This window comes from Malus domestica, chromosome 10 (assembly GCF_042453785.1).
Source record: "Malus domestica chromosome 10, GDT2T_hap1".
Classification (NCBI taxonomy): domain Eukaryota; kingdom Viridiplantae; phylum Streptophyta; class Magnoliopsida; order Rosales; family Rosaceae; genus Malus; species Malus domestica.
In genome coordinates, this window is record NC_091670.1 from 38,398,010 (window position 1) to 38,424,192 (window position 26,183).

A 26,183-nucleotide genomic window follows, 5' to 3' on the forward strand; every position below is an offset into this window, starting at 1 on the left:
ACACTTACAAGATTTCTCAACCTGAAGGCAAATAATCGCCTATTGTGTTGATATTGTTGGAATCAAATGGTAAAGTTAGAATTTTCAAATAATGAGGTCATAATATCAATCAAACAAGTTTTATTGGCAATTTCGTCGCGGGCCTAGTAAGCATCTGTCAATTCCTGCCAACATATGATGAAAGCTTATGTCAATATATGTCAACAATTACTATTATTTGTAGAGGATTGTCAAGGGTGGATTCAGGATATGGTGGAGTAAGTTGAAGACTACCAATGCTTGTCAACTAAGGTATTTCATCCAGCACATGATGCATACAATAGAGTCACACACAAAAAGAGAGAAAAAGAAGACCAATATGGTAGAAGAAAATAGAAGAAGTAGGAGAAGGAGGTTGTAATTTAATTTGCCTTAATTAGTTGTTTATAGGGGTCAAATACAATACACAAACAAATATACATGACGTTTTTAAAGTTATTGGAATCAAGGATAACCAATAACCTCATGTTGGCTCTGCCATTAATTGGAATTAAGGCCTAAACTGATTTAACTATTGTAAAATTGATGTGGATTGAAATTATTTACAAATTAACGGCTGAGATTACTTTTAGTTGTTATAGGTTCAGATGTGAGCAAGTGGCAATGTTTTATAGGACAAAGCCTTTAAATGGCTGAGATGAGCTTATAGGCTCTCCCTTATCTAGCCTAAATAGCTATTTTTGTACAAGAGATTATATTCACACATCTTAAATTACTTCCCCACGCCCTTTTAGTTTTTTAATATTTTTTTATCAAGTGTTAGTGATGTGTAGAATATCAAAAAAATATTAAAAAAATAAAAGAATGTGAATGAAGTAATTTGGGATGTGTGAATATAATATCTGTTTTTGTATTCTTGCGGGAATGAGAATGTAAACACATATGGCATGACTTGTGCTCTGTGACATATGGGTTCTCTCTGATATCATCTTCTTCATTTTCTTCTTTCCATTGTGAAATCCTTACCAAAATCTAAGGCCAAATTACAGAAAGCCAACAGATATATTGCTAGAAAGAAAAAGTGACTTGTTATCGATACTCTGAAAAGTGGTTGTTCACTTTCTCTACATGAATATGAAAATAAAAGGAAAACTTCTAGCCACTCTTCTTTTTCTTACCGAACCCTAAATTTACGAATTTATAGCTGCCTGCTTCTTGTTCCGGCTTGTGGAAGAAACTAAGCAATCAAACAAATTTATCGTACAAATTTCACTTCTTTCGAATTACGTATATTTACAGTATAAATTTCAGAATCAGAACCGTTTATCTTCTTAATCTTCAATAGAAGATCATCTCTAAAGCATTTGAATTGTAGATTGTTTAGTCATCCAAATGTATGAAACAAATAGACGGGTGAGTAACGAGTAACATATTTATGATGAACCGTCCATTTATTTATACAGAAAATATGCATTACTCGCAAAATGTGGAGTAACATATTCAATACAAATAATTTTTTATAATGATGATCTTCAAATGAAGATTAAGAAGTAAAACGGTTCTGATTATGATGTTATACATAAAAGATACATTACTCGCAAAATGTGAAATATCTCCATTCCTCAATGGAAGAACACAAATATTATTCATATTCTCCAATCGGTGTGCCTCAAAAATGAAAAGGAAGATCAAATTGAGGAATAAAATGGCTATTAATATCATCATTTAAGTGCTAATTCGTTTTCATTCTTGGGACCTTTGGGTATAAAGTTTCATTCATAGAAATGTTATGTCGGGGGAGTCCAAATGATGGCCTTGTTTACAAGGCTTAACATGCAAAGCCCAGAACACTTGTGGCCGAAGCTCGGTTCTTTTTGCTGTCCAGCTGCCCACAAATGAAATAAATAAAACTAAGGTAAAATTGAGAGAGTAAATACATAAATATAATCATGGAGAATATGAATGAAATAATTATGGTTATTTGATTTAACAATTTTCTACCTAGATAAAAGTTGACTTGTAATATTTCTCTTAAAAAAAGGTATTTTTAGCTTAAGAAATCAACAATATAATAGCAAATGTTGTATTTTTTACTTGATTCTTTCTTTCTGTTTTACACAAATAAGAGAGTAAGACTATTATTATAGTTCGACGATCAAGTTTTATGTGTAGTTTTTAACTCGCCTAATCCTTTAATTTTCATAAACACTTTTTTTGTGGTTTACTCCCTTTGATCCATTATCGTCAAGCAACTTTGTTGATACACAAAATCAGTGAGGACTTTGGTACAACAGAAAGTGTTAAGTTTGTGACCTTCGCTAGATTGCTCCGGTCACTGGTGTGGATAAGTATGTAAATGGATAGAGACAGGGAAGCAAACACAAGATGTACGTGGTTCACCCAGATTTGCTACGTCCACAGAGTAGAGGCGTTCTCATTAATTGTGAAGGGTTTACACAAGTACATAGGTTCAAGCTCTCCTTTAGTGAGTACTAGTGAATGATTTAGTACAAATGACATTAGGACATATTGTGAGAGAATGATCTCTATTTATAGAAAAGAGTTTCTAGTTTCATTCTAACATTGACACGTGTCGTGTTGTGATTGGCTTCTGATGTTGACACATGTCGCGCTGTGATTGGCCTCCTGGTTGGAGGGAAACTCTTCTGGGTCCTTGACGGTATAACGTTGACCAGTACTCAGTAGTTTCGGGATTGGTCAAGTATGGTACAAACAAACTTCATTTTCATCTACTTACTCACTTAGGGAATACTTGTACCAAATTGATTCCATTATGAAATAAAAAAGTATATATTATGACATGTATATCTAGGGAATAAAAAAGTATACATTATGAAATAAAACTCTTCTAGCTACTTTTCTTACACATGTCACAAAACTTAACACTATTTAATTTTCACCAGTTAAATGGTGTTACATTATGGAACAAGTGTCAAAAAGTTAGAGAAGCCACAAAGATGTCACATACAAAATGGGTGTAGAAAATTTGAACTCGATGTTGAGGGGTGTTAATTGCCTTCAATTATATTCTGATGGGATAGTTCTCGGTTTTGATTTTGGTTACTCATGAAAACAAATGGTGTTAAGAGCAAGTCTACCCCTCAAAAAATGCGCCAACACTCAGCCCATTTAATTCACTCAGTGAACAGTGATAGACCCTAATACACAGTAATAGGCCAAATGCATCTCCACCCCTAAAAAATAGCCTAGTCAAATTTATTAAAATATTATTATTTTTAATTTCTGACTTTATAAAAAATTATTATTAATTTCTGACATTTTAATTTTTTTTTTAAATTGGCTGAAAAATCTAGACCGTTGATCTGAAAATCGAACTGTCCTCATTGTGCCACGTCAGTAGCCATTAATTTTAAATTTCAAATTTTTTTTACCGTTGGAAATCCAACGGACAAAGAGGAGCCACATGCCCCCACGCCGGAACCTTATAGTGCGCTTGCACAGTGGGCCCCGCCTCTGTGACGTTGTCGGCCAGTTGCGACCACGCATGCGTGTTTTCCACGTGCCTGGCGCAAAAAAAAAAAAAATTTAAACGGCATGTGACGTCACATAGGCCTGGCCTTGGCTCAGCACATTTTGGGCCGGCCTATGGGATGGCTTGGACTGGGCTAGAGAGAATTGGCTGGGTGCCGAGCTATCCACTCCCGGTGGACTTGCTCTAAAGGAATTCAAAGAAAGAATAAAAAGAAACCAAAAAGTATGGAAGGCGAATTGGGATGATTACTAGGTACTTAATTTGTTAGACTTGGTAGTGATATATAGCTTCACTACGAAACTAAAACCCTAGACGGTTAACTGTAATAACCAAACCATGCATGCAAAATCTCGTAACTTAAAACAAACCAATTATCTCCGAACAAAATAACCGCAGCTAAAACAAACTCAAACCTCACATAGGCTTCGGTTCTAACCTTCACTATCGATTGTTACATCGAACCAAACATTTTAAAAATCTCTCCACTCCATTTCTTACTAAATCCAACTTCTCCAACATTTCATTTCAAATTCTCTCACCTTGAATTCAGAAGACTCGAGCGATCAATTCCGGGGAAAAAAAAGTAGCGTTTAACCCTTGCTTCCGAGGTCTAGAAACCAAAAGAAAATGGTGTGCAAGATCTTGAAGAAAGCCGCAATCGACATAAATCCAATGTCCATCAACCGCTGTCGCGGCATAAGGCGGCGCCACCGCCACAACTGCTCAGTTATAAAGGCTGCAGCTGCTGCTGCCTCCTCTATCGTGCTGACCCGCATTGGCTTCAATAAAGGATTTAAGTTCATTCAAAAAAGACAAACCCGAGAGGGCCAACCCGAATCCGAATTAACCAAAGAACGCCGTCCGCTCCCACCGCTGACTTCGCCGGAGAAGCGGACCGTGTTCCTTGATCTCGACGAGACACTGGTCCATTCCGTGACGGGCCCGCCGCCCAAGAAATTTGACTTCGTCGTACGGCCGAAGATTCGCGGCAAAATCATGACTTTCTACGTCGTGAAGCGTCCCGGCGTGGACGAGTTTTTGGAGAAATTAGGGAACAAGTACGAGGTGGTTGTGTTCACGGCCGGGTTGCGCGAGTACGCAACGCTGGTGCTAGACCGGCTGGACCGGAAGCGGGTGATATCACACCGTCTCTACAGGGACACGTGTACGGAGATAAATGGTAGGTTCGTGAAGGACTTATCCGGATTGGGGAGGGACCTGAGCCGACTGGTGATCGTCGACGACAATCCCAACGCGTACTGCTTCCAGCCGGAGAACGCGGTCCCAATCCGGCCTTTTGTGGACGACGTGGCGGACCGGGAGTTGAGGAGGGTGCTGGAGTTCTTCGAGGACGAGGAGACTCGCAGTTGTGACGACATTAGGGACGCCGTGAGGCGGTTTGTTGGATATCACGAGTCGATAACTTCATCATCTGATGACGACGACGGTGCCGACGATGGTGATGGGTTGGAGTTGGAGTTGGAGTTGATGGACGCCACGTGGAAGCTTCCGGTGCTGATCGTTTCATCAAAAGCGCGGGAAATCACGAGTCGACGTAAATTTCAGCCTTTTGGAATTCCCATTTTGGAGTTTCGGACGAGGATGGTGGTGATGTTCTGTTTGTTTCTGTTACTTCTTCATGTAATGTGCTTTCGCAGAGCATCAGTCCACACTTTTTTCTAATAATATTGAAATTTAATTAGCAAGAGTGTTTTTTTTTAGTTTTGTTTCTAATTACTCACGATATTTAATCGATGTTGCAAAGTTAAAAAAACAAAAAAAGTAAGGCTAGGAAGACTTAATTTAGAGACTAAATTTTGGAAACTAAAGAACATAAAAGTTGATGATTGATTTATTACTTAAGCGTTGATAGATATGCTCATTTCTATTAGTGACACATCATTTAGTTTGCAATTTTAGTCTCTAAATTTAGTCTCCCTAGCATTACTCTTAAAAAAAAACTCTCATAAAACCTATTATATTGGTAATTTCTCCATACTATATAAACTTCCTAAAATTTTGGGTAGGACGTTCAAAGAATTTTGAGAACTCTGTTCTCACTACGTTTTTCTAGCTTAAAATGCGTTTTAAAAACAATACTTATGTGACTCAATATATAATACACAAATTTACAACATTTTCCATAACCATCCTGTCAACATCTTATGAAAACTCAACAATCCCCTCTTTCAAGAAATCAACAACAAAATAAAAAATCCTATTTTCTTGGTATTTTTATCGAACCATACGATTCTTCATGTTAGACCGACAAAAAAGGGATCTCCAAATATTTTGTTGCAAGAAACTCGAATTAGTTGTGGAGTCTGCTCCACATTGAATATGAATGATCTCAAGTATATTAAGGTCTCCATTCATAGTTTATCGTTACAAAAAAAAAATAAAAAATAAAAATCAATATGAAACCATTTACCGATTTGTTAATGTTGAAATTTCAATGTTACCAGGCTAAAACGTTTTGTGCCTCAATTTTTATGGTACAATGCCTCAATAATTTTTTATATGACTAATAGTTTAAGAGAATAATATTTGAAAGGATAAAATTTTAAAAATTCAATATAATCTATGAATTAAAATTTAAAAATCATAATATGAAGGGATGAAATTCAATATGAAGTTGGCACCCCAACTAGTATTTTTTTAAAAAAAATTTTAATAGTAAAAATTGAGAACCCTTTCCTTAAGGTATATATTTGGAAAATAATTTTCCATATCTTATTCCCATGTACTGATTTCATACCTCGTACAATTGATTTTCTTTTGAGTTATTGGTTAATTAAAAATTAATAATTGCAATACATTATCACCCAACAAATACAGCTTATGTAGATGGTTTTTTATTACATTGACGAAAAATAATCATGCTTATGCACTCTAGTACTGGTTCGATCTCACCAATATTGCCTTTCTTCTAACAAATACAGAAGCTTCCTCATCCAAGGAAAGAACAAATATAGAAGGTTCTCTCAAAATGAAAAGAAGAAAAACAGATTTGGCAGCCAGCCAAGCCCCCGAATCAAACCAACGACCACCGCTCCCCCTTCAAAATAAACCCACTTAGCCTCTGCTTCGGACCCGAACCTACACTGACGACCGTTACACCGAACCTAAAGTTTAAAAACTCCCCCAAACTCCCCACACACCATTTCATTTCAAAACCCCACCTCTCTCTCTCTCTATTTCTGCTTCTCTCTCTTGATTTCTCTTATAAAGTCTCTTGCTTTCTCTCATCAAGATTTCGCAGAAGTAATTGGGAAAGCAAGAAATTGAATTTTGAGGAAATGGTGTCCAAGATTGTGAAGAAGAATGCCAACAGGCGACGCAATCGCGGAAAGTCCTCTGCCAAGAAGGAGGCAGTCGCGGCCTCCTCCGCAATGTTAGCCTCCCTCTTCGATTGCCCCCGCCGCCTCGTCAAGCTCTTCGCGAAACTTGCGAGAATCGGCACGCCGAACCGCCACAGGGGCTTCAAGATCCTCAAGAAAGCCCAAGTCCACGAGGCGGAGACGGAATCTGAACCCGGATCGGGAAACCCGCTCTGTCGCAAGCTCTTGTTCGAGCCACCGCTTACGCCGCTGCTCTCTCCGGAGAAGATGACGGTGTTTCTCGACCTGGATGAGACCTTGGTGCACGCACAGGCCGACCCGCCGCCGGAGAAGTTCGATTTCATAGTGCGCCCGAGGATCGACGGAATCGAGATGAACTTTTATGTTCGTAAGCGTCCCGGAGTGGACGAGTTGTTGGGGAAGTTAGGGGCGAAGTACGAGGTGGTGGTATTCACGGCGGGGTTGAGAGAGTACGCGTCGCTGGTGCTGGACCGGTTGGACCAGAAACGGGTGATTTCACACCGGCTATATCGGGACGCCTGTAAAGAAGTGGACGGGAAGTTCGTGAAGGACTTGTCCGGGTTGGGGAGGGACTTGAGCCGGGTCGTGATTGTGGACGACAATCCCAATTCGTACGTCTTTCAACCGGACAATGCCGTTCCGGTCCGTCCGTTTGTGGACGACATGGAGGACCGGGAGCTGGGGAGGTTGGTGGAGTTCTTCGAAGGGTTGGACTGTGAAGATATGAGGGACGCTGTGAAGAAATTTCTTGGCAGCACTGGCGGCAGAGACGGCGGTGGATCGAAAGACGGCGAAGCAGTGTGAATGTCGTTTGACTCAACGGGATTCATTTTCCGTCGAGTTTGTTTTGTTGAAGTTGAACAAGCATTGTTCAACGGGACTCTTCTTTTTTCACCAGATTTGGCTTGAATTGTATACTCAGCTCTCAGCTCACAGCTCAGTTGCTCAGTCATTTATAATTGTGCATTGCTTAAAGATTGAATCTTGATCATCATTTCTTGCTGCAATGTTTGAGAGATTCTTAGGTGGATGTGTACGTCACTCGTCCGCTCAAGACACGCAATCGAAATCTTCAACATTTGTGTGTGTTTGGGCTAACTTGTGACATGGTACACACTTCCAATCATTTTCTTGCAGTGTTTCGGTACCAAAATCCTTCACTCATTTCTTGTTGCAGTGTTATGGCTTAGGCATCGTGTTACCACTATCTACACCGAAATTCGACCTTAAGGGGGTGTATTCAATTGAGAATTTGAGAGATTTTAATGGATTTTTATAAAGTTTAATTGATTTGTAGAGATTTCATATAAAATCTTCAATTCCTTTGAAATCTCATGGGAAAATGTGAGATATATGCTTAAAATACACTATGAAATCTCTCAAATTCCTTAACTTTCTCAAATTCTTTAGAATCAATTTCTAATTGAATAAACCTAGAATGTTATAAATTTCTTTAAAATCCTAATTGAATACACCCGGATTTCTAAGGATTTTAATAAATTATCTTAAAATTCTAATTGAATACACCTTGAATTTCAGAGAATCACTTAAAATTTTGATTGAATACACCCCCTAAAATTTTGATTAAAAGAATTAAAATCTCTCAAAATCTCAATTGAATACACCCCCTAAATATCGCTCAAATAAAATAAGAACACGAAATAGAGATGAATGTAATAAATCTTGCTACTGAGTACTATGTGGGACTGCAATCATGCAATTTTTGTCTCCATTTCGCATTTTTAGGGCCTATATTTTAGGAAGCAAAGATTTTTGTTACAAAATCCACTCTTGCCCTGCAATTTAGCTCTATGGAATCCCGGGATTTAATGCCAAACCCCACATTTCCTGTGCTGTTATTTAGGTCTATCATCACTACGTCTTTGAGGGTAAGGGCCAAAGCAGAGGATCTAAGCTTCGTTCGAGCAAACGAATCTCTATTCGTTTTTGTTTTCCTTGTTCTTAGCATTCAGCTCTACAACAAACCGAATAAGTTTTCGAAGTGGTACAACAAACCAATAATAAGATGAAACGAAACACGCCAATACTACCACCATATCCAAGATTTCTCAGTGAAGATATATACCACCATTCCTCATTTCCGACCTCATTTATAATTCACCTTAAAATACAAATACACCGGGATCTATTGGAACTGTTTTTCAGCTTCTTGCCCCTCAAGTCGCCGAGTACATACAGAACTACAAAACAATCGTATCGCCCACACATGACTTGTAGGACAACCTATGGCATGCCTTAGTGGGGCAAACATACACCAACTCCTATTCAGAGTGGTGCTACTACAGGCTGAGGTTGCAGGGTTCAAATTTTGATTGGCTTCACAGAAAATTTTGTCAACTAAATAAATAACCCTCAAACATGTCCGGGCGGGGAGTTGTGACAACCAAAGATTCCAAAACCCGATTGCCCTACACTTGAAGGGATCTTTTCTATAGCAAAGTCCTTACGTAATTTATCTTCCTAGTTACTTATAGAATCCTCCGTATGAAAACATTCACAAAACTCAACAAAATGTGTCTCGATCTCTTTCCAAGTATAACATTACCTTACAACTCAAACTTCCTTATTATCCGAAGAGTAGCGACTTTCGCACTCTCATTTTCTCCGTTTGCACCCCTCCCCTTGTCTTTACGCTTTGATTCTCCTTCCGTTTGCTCATTTACCAAAGCGCAAAACCACGTTGGACGAGAGTGCAAATCGAGAAAATGAGAGTGCGAAAATCGCCACCAATCCCAATTCTTCAATGAGCAAAACCACAATCTTCTAATCCACAACAATCACAATTTCAATCACATCCCATCAAGACTCAGATCTTCAATCGAAGAACAGAAGCAATTTCATTTCACAAAACATCATTTACAGATCACAAGACGCAGTATGCAGTTGCAGAATTCAGTACTCAACTCAACAAAACTAAACACTTAGATCAAAGCCAAAAAGAATTGAAAAGCAAATGACTTCAATCAATCAACTCAAAGCTTACTGATGATTTCTGTTGAGTCGGGAGTAGTCAATTTTGCAAGTGAAGACCTGAAGTGGCAACCGCAAAGCCTCGAGCTTCGGGAAGCACATGTCGTTGAGGACGTCGCTGCGGCACCACCGGCACTTGGGGTTGCGGGAGCACTGCGATTCCGACGACATGTCGTTGCAGTTCTGGATCTGACTCTGATCGCCGCCGTTGTTCCTCCTTTGGCTGCCCGACAGCTCGAGACCCGGACGGATCCGAGACTCGGCACCGTGGCACGAGCTGTACAGAGTAGCTAAGAGGACCAGGACCAGGATAAAGCTCGCGGCTTTAGAACTCGGACCGCGAGACTCGGTTGCCATAGATGGTGAGTCGCTGCCTCGGACTCTCTGCTGCCGGTTCGCTCGCGGGGATGTAAGAAGCAAGAACACTACCTTGTAAATAATAATTATTTATTATTTATTATTTATTTTCCATAAAAATAATTATTAATTAAATAGAAGTATATTAACAGAAATAAAACCCGGAATTAATAGAGAGGAGGAAACGTTTAAGAGAGGAAGACTGACCTACACGACAATACAGCTTCTTCCTCCTTCTTCTACTCTTTAACCATTTTCAATCCTATTGTTTTTCTATGCTTTCCCAATCAAATTTAATTTATTAATTTTCGATTTCTCTCCCTCCTAATTTCTTCATCCTGGCAGCAGAATCCGTTGCGATTTTCCTTGATGATCAGTATATGCCCACGAATAACATAGAGATTAAAAATCGAAGCTTGATTTGATTAAACTAATGGACGGTCCCCGCAAACTGAATTCTGAGGTTGAGGCCGACGATTTGGCTTCTGGGGTTTCGGATTTTTCACTTCAGGGAGGCACCCTCCGCTCGAATTTCCATTCTCCGCCGGTAATTTCAATTCTCTATTGGTTTAAATTGAATTGGGTTTTTTTTAATGTTGTTTGATAGTGTGTGTTTAAGTTTTCTATTCAATTTTGGGATTTGATCCTACGCTCTGTGTATATCTTGATATTCGTTGATATGAAGTCCCAAAATTTAGTTGGTATTGCCTCAGGTGTGAAAACAGTTAGGATTTAGGGTTCCTTTTCGTGGTTCGGAAGTAAAATTCAATTCGGAGAGATGGGAAAGTTACAGTCTTTCGGTGGTTTTTCGTGGTTTTAATTTTAGGGTTTCTATGAAAATAATATAGTGACTGGGTCTTTCTGATAATTTTAGGTTTTGATTTTGCTGCCTGTAAATATTGCTATGTGCTTGTGGTGCGCTACTTATTGAATTGAACGTTTGAATCTATTCGAAATTGGATACATGAAACGCTAACTGGTGCTGTTTTGTGGATCACAGAATGATGGAGTTGATAATCACGGAGAGCAGAAGCATAATGATGATCGAATAGTGACAGAATCTGGAGAATGTGACTCTGAGGTTCATGGGAAGGAGAATGGGGAGCAAAGAAAATACTTCTATTATGAAGCTCCACTTTCTGAAGAAACGGGGGTTTGGATACCTGTTTCTGTTCCGCCTATGTGGGAAGCTGAGCATGATGAGTGGGGCAAAGGTTTCTACTCTAATGGGGGATACCTTCCCGAGAGTGACATGGGTTGGTTCCAGTGCATTGGGGAAGAGAAGGAGCTGACTATGTGGGATGTGATGGTAGAAATGTTGCTTGCAGCCCGTGGGAAAGTAGGTTCATTAGCTTCAGCTGATACGTACGGATGTAAACTTTCGTGGATGTCAGGTAATCTCCTTGATCAAGCGTGGAAAGAAATGGCCCAAACACTCACAGATGCAAATTTTGCTAATGTAAGAGAACTCATTGAAGCCGACCCACCAAAATGGTTGGCCGATAGTTCTGCATCTTCTTGTATGCTTTGTGGTGTGCACTTTCATCCAATCATGTGTTCTAGGCATCACTGTCGGTTTTGTGGAGGAATATTTTGTGGTGACTGTTCTAAGGGAAGGAGTTTGATGCCGGCAAAGTTCCGTGTTGCAGATCCCCAACGAGTCTGTGATGTATGCTGTGTACGACTAGAGTCTGTCCAACCATACTTAATGGACCAAGTAAGCCATGCTGCCCAGGTTCCAACCCAAGATCTTACAGACCTTAGTACTTTGAGGTCATGGATTAATATTCCTTGGGGACACTCCATGGAGTATGAGATATATAAGGCAGCAAATGCAATTCGTGTTTATAAGAAGGTAAGAGTCTTAAGTGTCATTACTGTTGAACAAATAATATTTTGATGCTTGCTGTTTTAATAGCCAGTTAGCTACGGTTTTGCCTCAAAAGGCTTTTGCCTTATTGTTCTAATTGCATCAAGAAAGCCCAATATCTTAGTGACTATGTTTGCTTAGGCCTTATATTTTTCTTGTCTGACTTAAATAAATGTGGGCTACAATTTTGCCCAGCATGGATGATAAACGACGGTTGGAGAATTCGTGAATATCGTTATTTGTAGGATATTAACATGTATTCATAAATTTTGAATGACATTGTCTTCCTAACGTTCTTGAGTTTTCTATAAATGCTGCTCATGGAATTAATTGCCTCAGGTATGTTCACTAAAGCCTGAGAAGTCGATTCCAGATTCCATTCTGAGACAAGCAAAAGGCCTTGCAATAATCACTACTGTGAAAGTTGGAGCTATGGTTACCTACAATATCGGTACAGGAGTTGTGATTGCTCGTAGAGAAGATGGCTCTTGGTCTCCACCATCTGCTGTTTCTACATTCGGTATAGGTTGGGGTGCGCAGGTACGATTATTTCACTGTATCTCTGGTCTTACAATTAGCAACCACTATGACAGAGATAGCCGGTTCATACCTGCATTCAGTATACACTTAAGGTTTAGTAAAATGGAGGAACATCATTAAGATTAAGCAGTTTTCAGAAAATAATTACTTACCATTTTAGAAATTTTTTTGTGTTGTCTATGTCTATTTTAAATTGGGTCCTTATTCCCGAATTCCAATTCAAAATCAGCATGTGTTTTGCATTTTTCTAAGGATTTAAAAACTCCATCCTCATGCCTCCTTTTTGGTTGCAGGCTGGAGGGGAGTTGACAGACTTTATCATTATTTTGAGAACAAGTGAAGCTGTAAAGACATTCAGTGGCAATGTGCATGTATCAGTAGGAGCCGGTTTGAGTGCTGCAGTCGGTGTTGTTGGAAGGGCAGCTGAAGCTGATGTTCGAGCCGGAGATGGCGGTTACTCTGCTTGTTATACATACAGCTGTAGTAAAGGTGCTTTTCATATGCATTTTTTATGTCTCACCTTATACCATTTCAATTACCTACGTAGCATACATCAGCATCACGATGTTTTATCTGTAGTTTCTTGCATTTTTCTTTTTCTTCATCTTCCATTTTGAGTGGTTTCCTTATAATCGTACCAATCATTTCGATTTGCAGGTGCGTTTGTTGGATGCTCACTGGAAGGTAGTATTGTAACCACCCGCACGAAGGTGAATTCTCGATTTTATGGCAGCCAGTCAATAACTGCATCAAATGTTCTTCTTGGCTCGTTGCCCCAACCCCCCGCCGCTTCTACTCTCTATCGTGCTCTTGCAGACCTATATCAGAAGATCGAGCAGTGACCCCAAATCATTCGCTGAAGATTGCCGGGTGATCATGGGGAAACAAATCGTTGAAGTTTGTACATTATGTGCATATATGCCCTGAAGCTTTCCAATGATGAAGGTTCGTTGCTGCCATTCTTTGCCCATGAAAAACATTTTCTGGGACTTACCGTGTACGCGGGGGCCATTGCAAGGGAGGGGCGAAAAATGTTCCTTATTAGGAGCCACTGTATATAAACCATGCCTTGTCATTTTCTCTCTGTAAATGTAACATTTATTTTGGAGAAAGCCAAAACTTACAGAAACAGTATTTCTTTACAAAAGAAATCAGCAAAAGTAGTATTTTGTGGATGTTTGTGTTAATATTTAACTTTGGGCTTAGAGGAGAGAAAGCCCAAAGGAGTTCAATAAGAAGAGTTTCGCTCAAAGCCCAGCACCAAGCCCAGGCTGTCCATCTCAAGACCAATTGGCGCTCTCCCATTAATGCAAAGGCTAGGTGTTTACAAGAGAAGTGACAACTGATGAAAATCAACCTACTCTCAGCCCAAAAATACTTTTCAGTGGCAATACAGGTAAAATAATGACGAGTCACTACCTTTCAATTGCTTTCGGGCAAGAACAAAGCTACAGACAGTCGGACTAATTCCTTTATAAAATGAGGAAGGTGGCCCAAAGACAAGACATTCAATCAATCAAACAAATAAACAAACAACTTGTCTCTCATCCAAGCAAATACCCATAAAGTCGTGCTTTGTCCAGACTCTACACCCTTTTAGCCTTAGATTTCCTTAGAAAAACATTTTTGTCTATGTAAAAGCTCTGCTACCTTTTCCTAAATGATGTAGTATCGATCCCTCGTGTATAAACTCGTTTCCAGTCATCTCCTTTACTACTCAATCCTTTTGTAAACTGCAAAGATAAGAGACCTCAAGACGTTTAACCTTACCCGACAAGGTGAAATCTTGCCTGACTTTCTTTGTTTTTGTCTTTCAATTAACATATCTAGTGTTATAATGTATTCCCTAATTTATATTCAAGTTATTTCCAGTCCTTTGATGACCCAAAGCCCCATCAGTTTTCAGATCTTGTTCACTTAGTGGTTTTCTCAAGAATTGGAATGAATTAAACTGATGACTTGATCATATCTGAACCTTCACCCCTCGAGCATACAAGATAACTAAAAGTCCTTGATCTCAAGGCATAGAAAAGAACTTAATGTAGACTTAACCTATCTACAACAATCCTTTAATAAACAAGAAGTCAGAAATAACTTGGGACGCAAATAATCGGCTTAAAACACACTTGTTCTACATTTGCCATACAGAGATGGCAATGGCACGCCTAAGCACCTAGTTGGTTTTGATTGCGAGCCTCAAAGCCTACACCTAAGGCCCCACAAATGCACCCTTCAGAACTAACTTTGTTCTCCTCTTGCAATATTGTGACAAGCAGGAGCTTGACAATCAACCAAAGTGCTAACTCCTCGGGGAGCTGTGTGCTCGAGCCAAGAACGCCCACCAGCCAGATTTCCTACCCGAACAGTTGGGAAACTTGTTATGTCACTTGTTGAGATCAGAGATTAGTGTTTAAAATATCTATGAAATTGTCGATATTTTTTGTTGAGATATGCAAAAAATCAAGGATCAATATGGAAATATGGAAAGGGTTGAAATGCAAACTTTACTTTATATCGTCGAGATATAGGAAAACAATGAATGATGATACTTACCGATTCAAAACAGAAATGTGTCAGAACTCATTGCAGATTTTAAACTTTCGAGTTTTTTTTTTTTTTTGAGATATTTTTCTTTAATTTCGACTAAATCTAAATGAGTTAATATACCCACTTACATTGTAAAATCTTCATAATTTTTTACGAACGCAACTGATATCGATACATGATGCATTTCACATCTGAAATCCGATTCAATGATAAATCGAAAATCCGAAACCAAACAAACAAACATGGAAATGTATCAATCCTTCCAAATGATAAGAAAATTTTGATAAGGAATGAATTTAAAAGAAGGGGCAAAAAAACACCACCATGAACTATTTATAATTTAACTTTTAGTCCTCTTTTGTTAACAGAAGGAAGGCTCCTACTCTCTGTACTACTAACTCATCAACTGAAACACCCAGCAGAAATGAAGTCGAAACTTCGCAAGAATCTCAATCAAGAGACTCGCACACAATTATCTTCTAACCCTATTCGCTCAAACCGCTCTATCTTCAACGCCAACGTAAGTCCTTAACAAACAAAGCCGGTAAAGTCGAGGAATTCTCCAAATGCTGGATCCATTTCGCCTCTAATCGGTTCCTCCAACTTACCTGGTCCGAGTGCTCCCTAGCGTAAGTTCGAGATCATCTGATACGCATTCCTCAATCCTCTCACCTTCCCATGGCTTCACTAATCCTGTTGTGTTACTGCCAAATGCAAACTCCGCTGCCATCCCATCCGACATTGGGATGTCACCAGTGTGATCAATACTTGCAGCAACGGCCGGGGAACATGTTCCACTTTGCCCAGGAGTCCACATCCGAGACCCTGCACCTGACAAAGCCTCCTTCAAGTTAAAAGGGTTTTTCGAGACGAGGCTGAATGTTGGGGATGATGGGCCACTCTGAGGAATTTGCAGTCCAGCAAGCCATCCTGAATCAGGCAGACCCTGGCGACCGGGGCTTGGTGGGGTGGACGAAGGCAGGAAAGGGTAATGCTGCCCTGCCCAGCTTGAGCCAGCCACTGCTTCATCCCAGTCGCTCTTGGTTCGAGGAGTTCGACAAGTTGGGGAGCTCAGTGGTGGGGTGACTGGAGCACTTATGGAACCCCCTTGAACAAAGAATTGGGGGAGCTTGGACGTGGCAGAGGATGAGCCTGATGAGAGCGTTTTGAGCCATGGGATCAGAGAATTCGCATCAGCATTACCGTTTTCATTTGCATGGTAGCGGGCAGGACTTGGGAAGGAAGATGAGGCAGGACTTGGATTGTAGGATGCGCCGGGACTTGGATTGTAGGATGCACAGGGACTTGGCTGGTACGATGAACATGGACTTGCTGAGGTAGAACCCCCCATTATGTCCATGCGATCCACGGGTTTGCATCCCTACAACAAAGAACACATAAAGTAGGGTGAGACAAAGAACATAATATGGTGCTGAAAAGATGCTACATTAACTGTGTTTCATTCATTGTTTTCCTAAATTTGAACAGACAAAATAGTTGATCGAAGCAGAAAGATTTGTCCTTTATCGATTACGCTTTACAGCTATGTTTTCTGTACCAAAGGATAACACAAACGAGCATAGTTCTACAATCATCACTTCCATAGTCATTGCCAGTTCGAAAAAGCATCGAACTAATGATGAAGTCTTATGAAACTACAATCTGGCTAGTAGCCGGGGAAAAAAACCTGCATACACTCGAGATTCACATCCTATGTTCCAATAGCAATCATCGCGTGAGGTGACCTAGTCCAACAAGCATAGGAAACTTAGGCCATGCTTGTAATTTGACTAATCGCACCAAGATTCAGAAGTAAGACACAATTAAAAGAGGCAGCAATAATGTCAAACAGCGGATGCATATTGGTGACACGGCCCCTCCACGACACGCCATCTCCCAACATGTTCCCTCTCCATCACCATCTCAAAAAACCCACCGCACACGCTTTCCTGCCACAGTCGCGTTCACATTTATAGCTAAAACCCATGTTTTTTTTTTTGTCAAATAAAGATATTTACAAAGTCGCATACAATGCACTCGCAGTGCCACAATGAAGGTAATCCATCACAACATTGCTAAGTACAATTAGGTATCGAACCCATCAGAACAAGTATCAACTCTAACGCTTACGTGAGTTAATTTCTAACTAAATAAAGATAAATACCACTAAATCATATGTAATAAGTTTCATATTTTAATCGCTAAGCGAAATTCCACTTTCTGAATAAAAAACTAATTATTAAAATAAACACCGAGATTAAAAAAAGGGCGAGAGCACCGGCCCACAGACCATGATATGCCATGTTCTCAATCTAACGGAAAAGTACTGCTGGCGATTGCCCCGCAAATCTCGGAAAACAGGCCGTATAACTCCAAAAATATAAAATAAAATAAAAGTCATTGGTCGTCGCACCCATTTGGGTGTATAAAGACCGAACTGCCCTCACAGTCTAACGGAGAGTGTAGGCGCGTTAAGTGGCACTTTCGTGCATGATGAACGGTAAGTTTACCGCAGTAAAAGGTCTTTTCACTTTCACTCGCATCTGCAGATTCTCAGAAGAAGTTTATAAAAAAAATAAAAAATGAAAAATAAAAAAAGTCGAAGGAACATTCAGTTGCATTAAAGCCATGTGAAAGTTGACGGTGGGTAAAAAAGCCAAATGACGAAACTACCCTTGGAGAAACCCGAACGGCCGACATGGTCGAGTACGCGGGGGAGGTCGTTTCCCCGGTCTCGCAGGGTAGTTTGGGAACACAAAAAGGTCTGCAGGTCTCTGAGTCTTTGAGTTCATCGTGTTCCGGAAAAGAAATCGAAAGCAGCTGCAGAAGCGAATCTCGAAGAACCTCGTGCTCCGTGCGCGCAACCCCTCTCGGCGTTCACGAGCTAACGTGCGCCGGTAGCTAAGTTAATTGACTAAGAAATCAAGCAACCGAATCAATCTCAACCGTCGATCACGACGATCGGCACCGGACTAATCACGAGCTCCGCCGCTTATGCTACCTTAATCGAGAGTTTTCAAAAGCACAAAAGAAAAACCGGATCGGTAACAATCTACTAACGCCGCCGGCGCAATTTAACTGCGCCGGAGCAGATTTGCTAGCGTGCGCATTCGAGCTGAAAATGCTTTGAAAATTTAGAGAGAAAGAGAGAGAGAGGGAGGGATGAATTGTGTGTGCACCTTTCGGTAAGTGGTACCGTCTTCTTCGACGGTCCAGCCGGCTTCGTTGCAGAGAGCTTTGAGGACCTCGTTGTTGTCGCAGTGCTTCGGGAGCTTGTAGTTTCCGTACATCCGAAGCCCGGAGTAGATCTTCGCGGCGATTGCCCGGCGCCGCCGCTCCCGCTTCTTGTTGTTCTCTCTCTCCTTCCACGTCGGCATTCTCGTTCCCGACGTCATCATTCGGTCGCTCAGCGTTTCTGATTAATTTTCTCGGGGAACCAAACGGATCGACCGGCAAGTGGGGAGGACCGGTGGCGCGAACTGGCCGGCGAACCGGGATTGGCCCTTTTTGGTGGAGACCGAGCGGTTTTATTACACAAAGAAGAGAAGAGCAGGGGGCTTTGGAGGAGGGCGAGCTAAATACAGTGGGTGAATGTAATAGCCCCTGGATAAGGACAATAATTACGAAGAGTGCCACTCCTTTTCTTTTGATTTTTCTTTTCGTTCTGACTCCGGAATCAAGGGGCTGAACACGTGTTTAGGTTTTTTAAGGTCGCGGGTGACGGCCTCGGACTTTCGCGGCAGCTACGAGTGAATACGGGGTCGTTTTGAATCATGAGCAGCATTTTACTTGGTCGCTTTGCTTCTAGAGTTATATTTTGATGTTCCAATAAAGCCAGGCAGGAGTGATTACATGATAAAGACAGGGATGGGCAAAATGGGAAATTTGAGAGAGAGGGTGGGGGTGGATTGGGGATAAGGTTATGATTAGGCTTGTCATGATAATTGTATTTGTGGTCCATATAAACAAAAAAGAAATTTGCACAAATGTCTCCTGAATTTTTTTGGGATGTGTTTATTTACCACCCAAACTAAATTTTTTGTTCAATTTTCAATTAGACTTTCATTTTGTGCTAATTGACATCTCTGTTATGTTCTGCTAGCTATGTCGTTAAGTTTAAGGGTGATTTTGTCGATTTTCATCGAAAAAAAACCTTAATCAAAATCTTTAAATTTATTTAAACAATTAAAGAAGGCAAAGGGGATGAAAATTAGAAAATACATTGCAAAAGGTCGAGATAGAGAGAATGAGTCAGGAAAGGAGAGAAAGATGAAGTGGAGGAGGGATATAGACAAGTGGAGCTGGGGAGGAAAATACAGGAAACACATAGGAGGAGAAAAGACTAACTTAGGTTGTGTTGTGTGGGGGTCATAGAAATGAGATTATGAGCCGCGAGGTTTGAGATCGGGTTGGGGTCTGAAGGCTCCGAATTGTGAGATCAGGTTGGTATTTAATACGAGCGTTGTGGAATTTGAATAGTGGTAGTGGCGATTGTGCTGTTGAGAACATGGATGGTTAATATCCAGCAAGTGGAGGCGTGGGGGTGGAGGAAGGTCACTAAGTTTCATTATCTTTCTTCTTCTCTTTTCAATATTTTATTTTGTTATTTTAGAAATTTTCATTTAGTTTGAGATTTCATTAAATTAAAAGATTAAATTAGATCTGACCTACATGAAGAAGATGTTTTAACGAAAAATTTCAATAGAAATCATCAAAGGTGGTACATTGGCACCAAAATTGAAGCCTAGGTGGTGTTGGACAAAAGATTTAGTTTAGGTGGCAAATGCAGACACTTCAAATAATTAGATGGTGTTTGTGCAAATTCCCCAAAACAAAATATCAAACGGTCACATTCACTTGACCAAATTGCCTACTTTGACCAATCTTACAATTGACTGGCCCTGATCTTTTCTAGGTCACACTAATTGGAGTATTGGACTAGGCTTCAATTTCAACCAATACCGACATATTAAGGGCCAAACTATGAGTGAGTTAAGGGTTTGAACACCTTCAAATATATTTGAGCATGCACAAACCTACGGGTGGGAAAAGTATGAGTACGTAATCGATGTGTTATAATATATATTACACGACAATCTTTGCATAGTATGAGTACATGGTGTAATAGTAAGAACACGCAGTGTTCATACTACAAACGAATTGTTAACACTATCCAAAATAGTGACTGTTTGTACCATACTTAGGGCATCCGTATTTAGACTTCGTATAAATACTCGGGGGATTCAAGTGTAATTATGTAATAAATGAATGGGCAAATATGTAATAAGTGAGGAGCCCTTATTCTATAAAATGACTCCTCACTCTCCTCATTAGAGGAGGTCAAGGTTTAGGCCATGGGAAGAGAGCACACATAAAATAGGCTAGAGAGCACACTGCCTCTAGCCTTCTTGTATATTCATCATTCAAAGTGAAACAATATCAACATTAATGTGGACGTAGCCCAAACATTGGGGTGAACCACGATACATCTTGTGTTCTTGACCAATCTTACAATTGACTGGCCCTGATCTTTTCTAGGTCACACTAATTGGAGTGTTGGACTAGGCTTCAATTTCAACCAGTACCGACATATTAAAGGCCAAACTATGAGTGAGTTAAGGGTTTGAACACCTTCAAATAAATTTGAGCATGCACAAACCTACGGGTGGGAAAAGTATGAGTACGTAATCGATGTGTTATAATATATATTACACGACAATCTTTGCATAGTATGAGTACATGGTGTAATAGTAAGAACACGCAGTGTTTAGACTACAAACGAATTGTTAACACTATCCAAAATAGTGACTGTTTGAAATGTTAACAACAACGAGCGATTGTCTTTAATTGGTAGCTCAAGTGGGCAACAATCCACCCGATATTAAGCATATTAATTTTCTCACTCTCCTCATTTTGGCTCGTGTCGCTCATTTCACCATATCTTCTCTCCTTTTACTCACTACATTTTGGATCGTGAGTTAAGATGTTTTGTAGTTAGTTGTTTATCTGCACATGCTAATGTTAATTCATACAACTTTTGCAATACATTAACGATTATAAATTAGTGACCGGTAAACGGGTTATGAACAACGCTTTAATTAGACTAGGAGTAGAAGTAATAGTGTAATGAGAAATGTGAATGAGACTTTCTTAACGTGAAATCTTTATGAACTCTCTATCACCTCACTTTACAGTTTAACGTCAATTTTAATACCAACATTATAAAATATTATGTCATCAATATAAAATAACAGATAATCTATAAAGAATTACACTTTGAAGAATCTTTTTACCCGTTATCGTGTAATTAGCCACTAAACCGTAGCCTAGGTTACCTAGGTTGGAAGCGTGGCGCATAAAAAGTCGAAGATGAGAAGGTAAATGATTTGATTATGGATGTGGGGGGCAGTTTAAAGCGGCGGGGCCGGGGTTGCATGCCGGCGTGCGGTGGCTATGGGAAGTCTCTCTCTCTCTCTCTCTCTCTCTCTCTCTCTCTCTTTCTTTGAGTTTGCAGCCAGTACTTTTGTCTTTTGTCAGTACTCTGTGTGTGTGTGTGTGTGTCAGTGTGTGTGATGTGTGACGTGTGAGTTGAGTTTGTTAGGGTGTTGGTAGGTACTTTGGATTGGGGGTGCACTGTATGAAGCGTGATCCGCCATGCACTGACTGGACTAGTGTCCAGTGTTCTGTTTGGGAGGTTCACGTGACAAATGCTGGGGGGGGACCGGGTGGTGATCCAAATATGTATGACTGACAGCTGACTGACATGATTCACATCCAAGCAGAGGAGGTGGTGAGCTTTTTCTGGGGCCCCTAAATATCTGCTGTGCACCACCTTCCAAATTAGCTAGTCTTTCGGCTTCTCACTGATGGGGGCGGGCCAGGCTCGCCATCCCTCTGGCCCTCTGCCTCGTGCTCGCTTTCTCAACACTGGTTTTTTTCGTATCGCATCCGGTGGTTTCTGCCACTTTGTAAGCTGGGTGGTGTTTAGGGTATGTATGGATAGAGGGGCGATTTCTGCAATCTCCTATTAGCGTCTTGCACTATGTGTAAGTAGAGTCAAGAGACATTGTGAAAATCACTTTTTTGTGTTGATATTGTTACGTTGTGAATACAAAACTATAATGTTAGATAATAATTAATTCAAGTATTGATCTGCATTTACACTTTGGTAAGAAGATTATCTTTCATACAGAACATTGTTTTTGTAGATGAAGTTGCCTCTACTTTAGTATGTACATATATATAATCACGTAGTTATTCATAATTGTTTGATTAGATAGAATCGTATCCACATGTATGGTATTCGTAATTTGTTAATCTTGATATGATTTTTGCTACACTGAAACAAATTGAACATTCGACGTATTCATAATTTTAATTTATTACTCAACTCTCCAACAGCACTTGCAATCTCTAAAAAATGGTTAATTATCGATGATATGATTTCGATAGTATTGTTTTGTTGAGTTTATAAAGTTTTGATGTGATTTATATGATGTAATCCTAAATTGGAGTATAGCTTAAAATTATAAAGTAGAAGTTTGTAAAGATATATAAACGAGAAACCTGCAATTTGTCAATTGTCAGCTTGCTATTTGGACAATAATAATCTCACTTTACAAACTTCTACGTTATGTCCAAGCCGATGCCTTATGGGTCAATATGTTTTCTCATTTGAGAAAGATAAATGATAAGAAGATTATTTAAAGTAGGACTTTTCAAGGACTCTCTACTACTACTATTTTGTCGTAGTTATTCATAATTGTTTGATTAGATAGATGAAGTTGCCTCTACTTTAGTATGTACATACGTATAATCACATAGTTATTCATAATTGTTTGATTAGATAGAATCGCATCCACATGTATGATATTCATAATTTGTTAATCTTGATATGATTTTTGTTACACTGAAACAAATTGAACATTCAACTTATTCATAATTTTAATTTATTATTCAACTCTCCAACAACACTTGCAATCTCTAAAAAATGGTTAATTATCGATGATATGATTTTGATAGTATTGTTTTGTTGAGTTTATAAAGTTTTGATGTGATTTATATGATGTAATCCTAAATTGGCTATAGCTTAAAACTATAATTTAGAAGTTTGTAAAAATATATAAATGAGAAACCTGCAATTTGTCAATTGTCAACTTGCTATTTGGACAATAATAATCTCTTACTTTACAAACTTCTACGTTATGTTTAAGCCGATGCCTCATGGGCCAATATGTTTTCTCATTCGAGAAAGAGAAATGATAAGAAGACTATTCAAAGTAGGACTTTTCACGGACTCTCCACTACTTTTTTTTTCACAATTATTGTCTTAACATTATAAAAGATTGTACCAAAAATATGAGGTGACGGAAAGTCTATGGAGAGTCCCACTTTTGAGATAGTCTCCTTAGCATTTCTCTTTCCTTTTTTCAAAGAATGACTGGCATAAAAGGATATACCAACATCATAAAAGTGAGACTCTTTATAGACTCTCTGCTACCTCATGTTTTTTACAAATTCTCATGCTAATATTATAAAATAGTGTGCCACAAAACATGAGGTAGTAGAGAGTCTCACTTTTAAAAGAGTCTCTTAGCATTTCTCTTTAATAAAATACGTCACAACTTTTAAGAAAATTCGTCATAATTTTAAATATATTTTTCGAGAAGCTAGCATGATGATTGAGTTTGCTAACTAATGACAAGAGAAACGTTAAGGAAACTCTCTCAAAGTTGAAACTCTCCATAGACTTTCTGCCACCTCATTTTTTTTTATACAATGTTTTATAATATTGACACATAACTCAATGTTAAACAGTGAGATTAAATAAATACACATGTTTGTACTTATCTAACCAACGTGTGGTAGTGGCGTATCGTCAAACCACATGTACGGTAGAGGTTAGAAGATAATCGCCTTTTCTTTGAAAAACCGTCTTCTTTATTTATTTTAGAGTGCATTTTTGCTCATCACCCTCAAGTGGTGGTAATGCTTATCACCCTATTTATCACCGTTAGATGAGTTTGAATTTTGAGATTTATGCATGTTCACTATACGAATCTCGAAATTCAAACTCATCTAACGGTGATAAATAGGATGGTGAGTATACACCATATTAAATGGTGGTGAGCAAAAATACTCCCTTTATTTTATTAAACAAACAGTGTCTTGCGTAGCTCCAATTGGTGGCAAATACGCCACTAAAGCATGTGTGTCAGCACTCTTTGTTGAGACAAAATGACACAGTAGCAAGATCGTCTCCAAACATCTGTCTGAAAGCTAACTTAATCCGAATACTCAAATAAGTAATGTGAAACCACTCAGTACTACGGTATGATGATATTCATCTTCATTTGTAAGTGAGAGATCTTAGGTTCGAATCTTGTAGATGTCAAATTGGATACTAAATTAGGTTGTCCATTGTGTGGCTTAATCGAACTCTCCGTCCTTGTAGTATAAAATATATCGTTGTACTAAAAAAAAAAGTAATGTGAAAAAATTGAATGTGTGTAGTGACTTCAAAATCCAATCAACTTTTCCCACTTTTTAATGATGAAGATTTGTAACAATTCGAAAAAGTCTAGATTTAATACAACGTGAAATGTACGAGTGAGATTCAAAAACTTACATTTAATACAGAGCAAAATATACTACTGAGATTAAAAAACCAAATCTTATACATTCATTACTTTCACGATTATATAAATGCACTTAAAATGTAGAGAAATGCTAAGGGGACTCTCTAGAAAGACCCTCTGCCATCTCATAATTTAATTTATTTTTTATGCCAACATTATAAAATACTGTGTAAAAAACATGCGACGTCAAATAGTTTATTTAGACCAACTCCAATAATGGGTTAAAACCTATAATTCCCCTCCCCCCCCCCCCCCCAAAAAAAAAAATCCACTCCAACCCATGACCTAAAATTAACCTAAAACCTAAAACCCAAATGGAGGTCAAATACCAGCCCAAGTTTAGGCCACAAATTGGAGTGGACCCCAATTTCTGTGACTGAAACATGGGCTGTGAAGCCCAATTGCCCTCTGTCACTTGCTTCACGCACAACACGCAAGGCCTTCAACCTTTATTCAACCGAGGTGGACCCCACCCAAGTGGGTGTGTCCCCCCGGTTTGTCAAGTTTTGTATGTAGCCATTGGCTTAGATCGAATATAATCAAATCTAACGATAAAAAAAAAAAGATCTAACGGTCCAAATTAAAATCCAACGGCTAAAATAATTTAAAAAAATTATCTACCTCAAAATTCAATAAAAAACTCTATAAATACCTATGTATTTGTTCAAACATCCATACAAAACTCACTTTTCTCCTACAATTCTTCTAATTTTTCTTTCTACCATTTCTTCTCATTTCCAAAATTTTCAAGATGGCAAAAGAGCATGTGAGAGGTCGTAATTGGACTATTGACGAAGATATTGCTTTATGTTTGACATGGATTTCTATTAGCGAAGATGGTGCCGTCGACACGAATCAAAATAGAAAGGTTTTGTGGGATAAAATCGTTGATAAGTTCCATGAAAACTCCAACGCCGGTCGAATGGAAGCTGGTGGTGTTTATGATCAGTGGAAAATTATCAACAAAGTGTGCACTTTGTGGAAGGGAGCTTGGAGAAAGCCATGGTTGACATGCCTAGTGGAAGGGGCGCCTCAAAAATTGTGAGTTTCTTTGTTGATATTTTATTTGTCATGTACATAATAGTATTTTGCAACTAATTGTTTTTATGTATTTGTTGCATAGGGTGACAAAGCAATGACAATTTACAAGACAAGAACTACACAAAAAAATCAAGCTTTTAAGTTGCATCATGCTTGGAACATCCTCAAGGATTGTCCAAGGTGGGGAACCGATGCGGACCAACAATGGGGAAGATTATTTCATAGTGAAGCCCCACCCCAAATGATGTCAATGAAGGTGTGAATTTTTCCGACAATGAAGGTGTCGAACAAATAACCCCAACTTCTTCTTTTGTAAGGCCTTTGGGTAGAGACAAGCAAAAGGA

At 39.2% G+C, this 26,183-nt stretch overlaps 4 protein-coding genes across 5 annotated transcripts; 3 read left to right on the plus strand and 1 right to left on the minus strand.

Moving 5' to 3' along the window:
* The first annotated feature begins 4,120 nt into the window (after nt 1–4,120).
* On the plus strand, nt 4,121–5,176 carry LOC103446509 (uncharacterized). The gene has a single exon (XM_070806400.1). It carries the CDS (start codon nt 4,121–4,123, stop codon nt 5,174–5,176), a length of 1,056 nt encoding a protein of 351 aa, XP_070662501.1.
* Nucleotides 5,177–6,353: 1,177 nt separating this feature from the next.
* On the plus strand, nt 6,354–8,019 carry LOC103446291 (uncharacterized). The gene has a single exon (XM_008385375.4). It carries the CDS (start codon nt 6,793–6,795, stop codon nt 7,657–7,659), a length of 867 nt encoding a protein of 288 aa, XP_008383597.1. The 5' UTR covers nt 6,354–6,792; the 3' UTR covers nt 7,660–8,019.
* Nucleotides 8,020–9,368: 1,349 nt separating this feature from the next.
* Nucleotides 9,369–13,779, plus strand: LOC103446290 (uncharacterized). Of its 2 annotated transcripts, XM_008385374.4 has the most exons (6): nt 9,369–10,255; nt 10,552–10,750; nt 11,204–12,058; nt 12,413–12,613; nt 12,907–13,102; nt 13,271–13,779. In XM_008385374.4, exons 2-6 carry the CDS (start codon nt 10,637–10,639, stop codon nt 13,453–13,455), a joined length of 1,551 nt encoding a protein of 516 aa, XP_008383596.3. In that variant the 5' UTR covers nt 9,369–10,255; nt 10,552–10,636; the 3' UTR covers nt 13,456–13,779. The 2 variants fall into 2 exon arrangements, with proteins under 2 accessions (XP_008383596.3, XP_008383595.3); XM_008385373.4 differs by lacking the exon at nt 9,369–10,255 and having other exon boundaries at nt 10,373–10,750.
* A 1,676-nt stretch (nt 13,780–15,455) lies between these two features.
* On the minus strand, nt 15,456–18,960 carry LOC103446289 (BES1/BZR1 homolog protein 3-like). The gene is made up of 2 exons (XM_008385372.4): nt 18,340–18,960; nt 15,456–16,541 (listed from the first exon to the last, which is right to left on the minus strand). Exons 1-2 carry the CDS (start codon nt 18,556–18,558, stop codon nt 15,765–15,767), a joined length of 996 nt encoding a protein of 331 aa, XP_008383594.2. The 5' UTR covers nt 18,559–18,960; the 3' UTR covers nt 15,456–15,764.
* Nucleotides 18,961–26,183: the final 7,223 nt, after the last annotated feature.

What these genes read in the sequence shown, in the direction of transcription:
- LOC103446509 (XM_070806400.1), top strand. Translation starts at nt 4,121, where the DNA reads ATGGTGTGCAAGATCTTGAAGAAAGCCGCAATCGACATAAATCCAATG.
- LOC103446291 (XM_008385375.4), top strand. Translation starts at nt 6,793, where the DNA reads ATGGTGTCCAAGATTGTGAAGAAGAATGCCAACAGGCGACGCAATCGC.
- LOC103446290 (XM_008385374.4), top strand. Translation starts at nt 10,637, where the DNA reads ATGGACGGTCCCCGCAAACTGAATTCTGAGGTTGAGGCCGACGATTTG. An exon ending in CGAATTTCCATTCTCCGCCG is followed by an intron (nt 10,751 to 11,203) that starts GTAATTTCAATT and finishes TGTGGATCACAG; the next exon opens with AATGATGGAGTTGATAATCA. An exon ending in GTATAGGTTGGGGTGCGCAG is followed by an intron (nt 12,614 to 12,906) that starts GTACGATTATTT and finishes TTTTGGTTGCAG; the next exon opens with GCTGGAGGGGAGTTGACAGA.
- LOC103446289 (XM_008385372.4), bottom strand. Translation starts at nt 18,558, where the DNA reads ATGATGACGTCGGGAACGAGAATGCCGACGTGGAAGGAGAGAGAGAAC. An exon ending in ACGGTACCACTTACCGAAAG is followed by an intron (nt 16,542 to 18,339) that starts GTGCACACACAA and finishes TCTTTGTTGTAG; the next exon opens with GGATGCAAACCCGTGGATCG.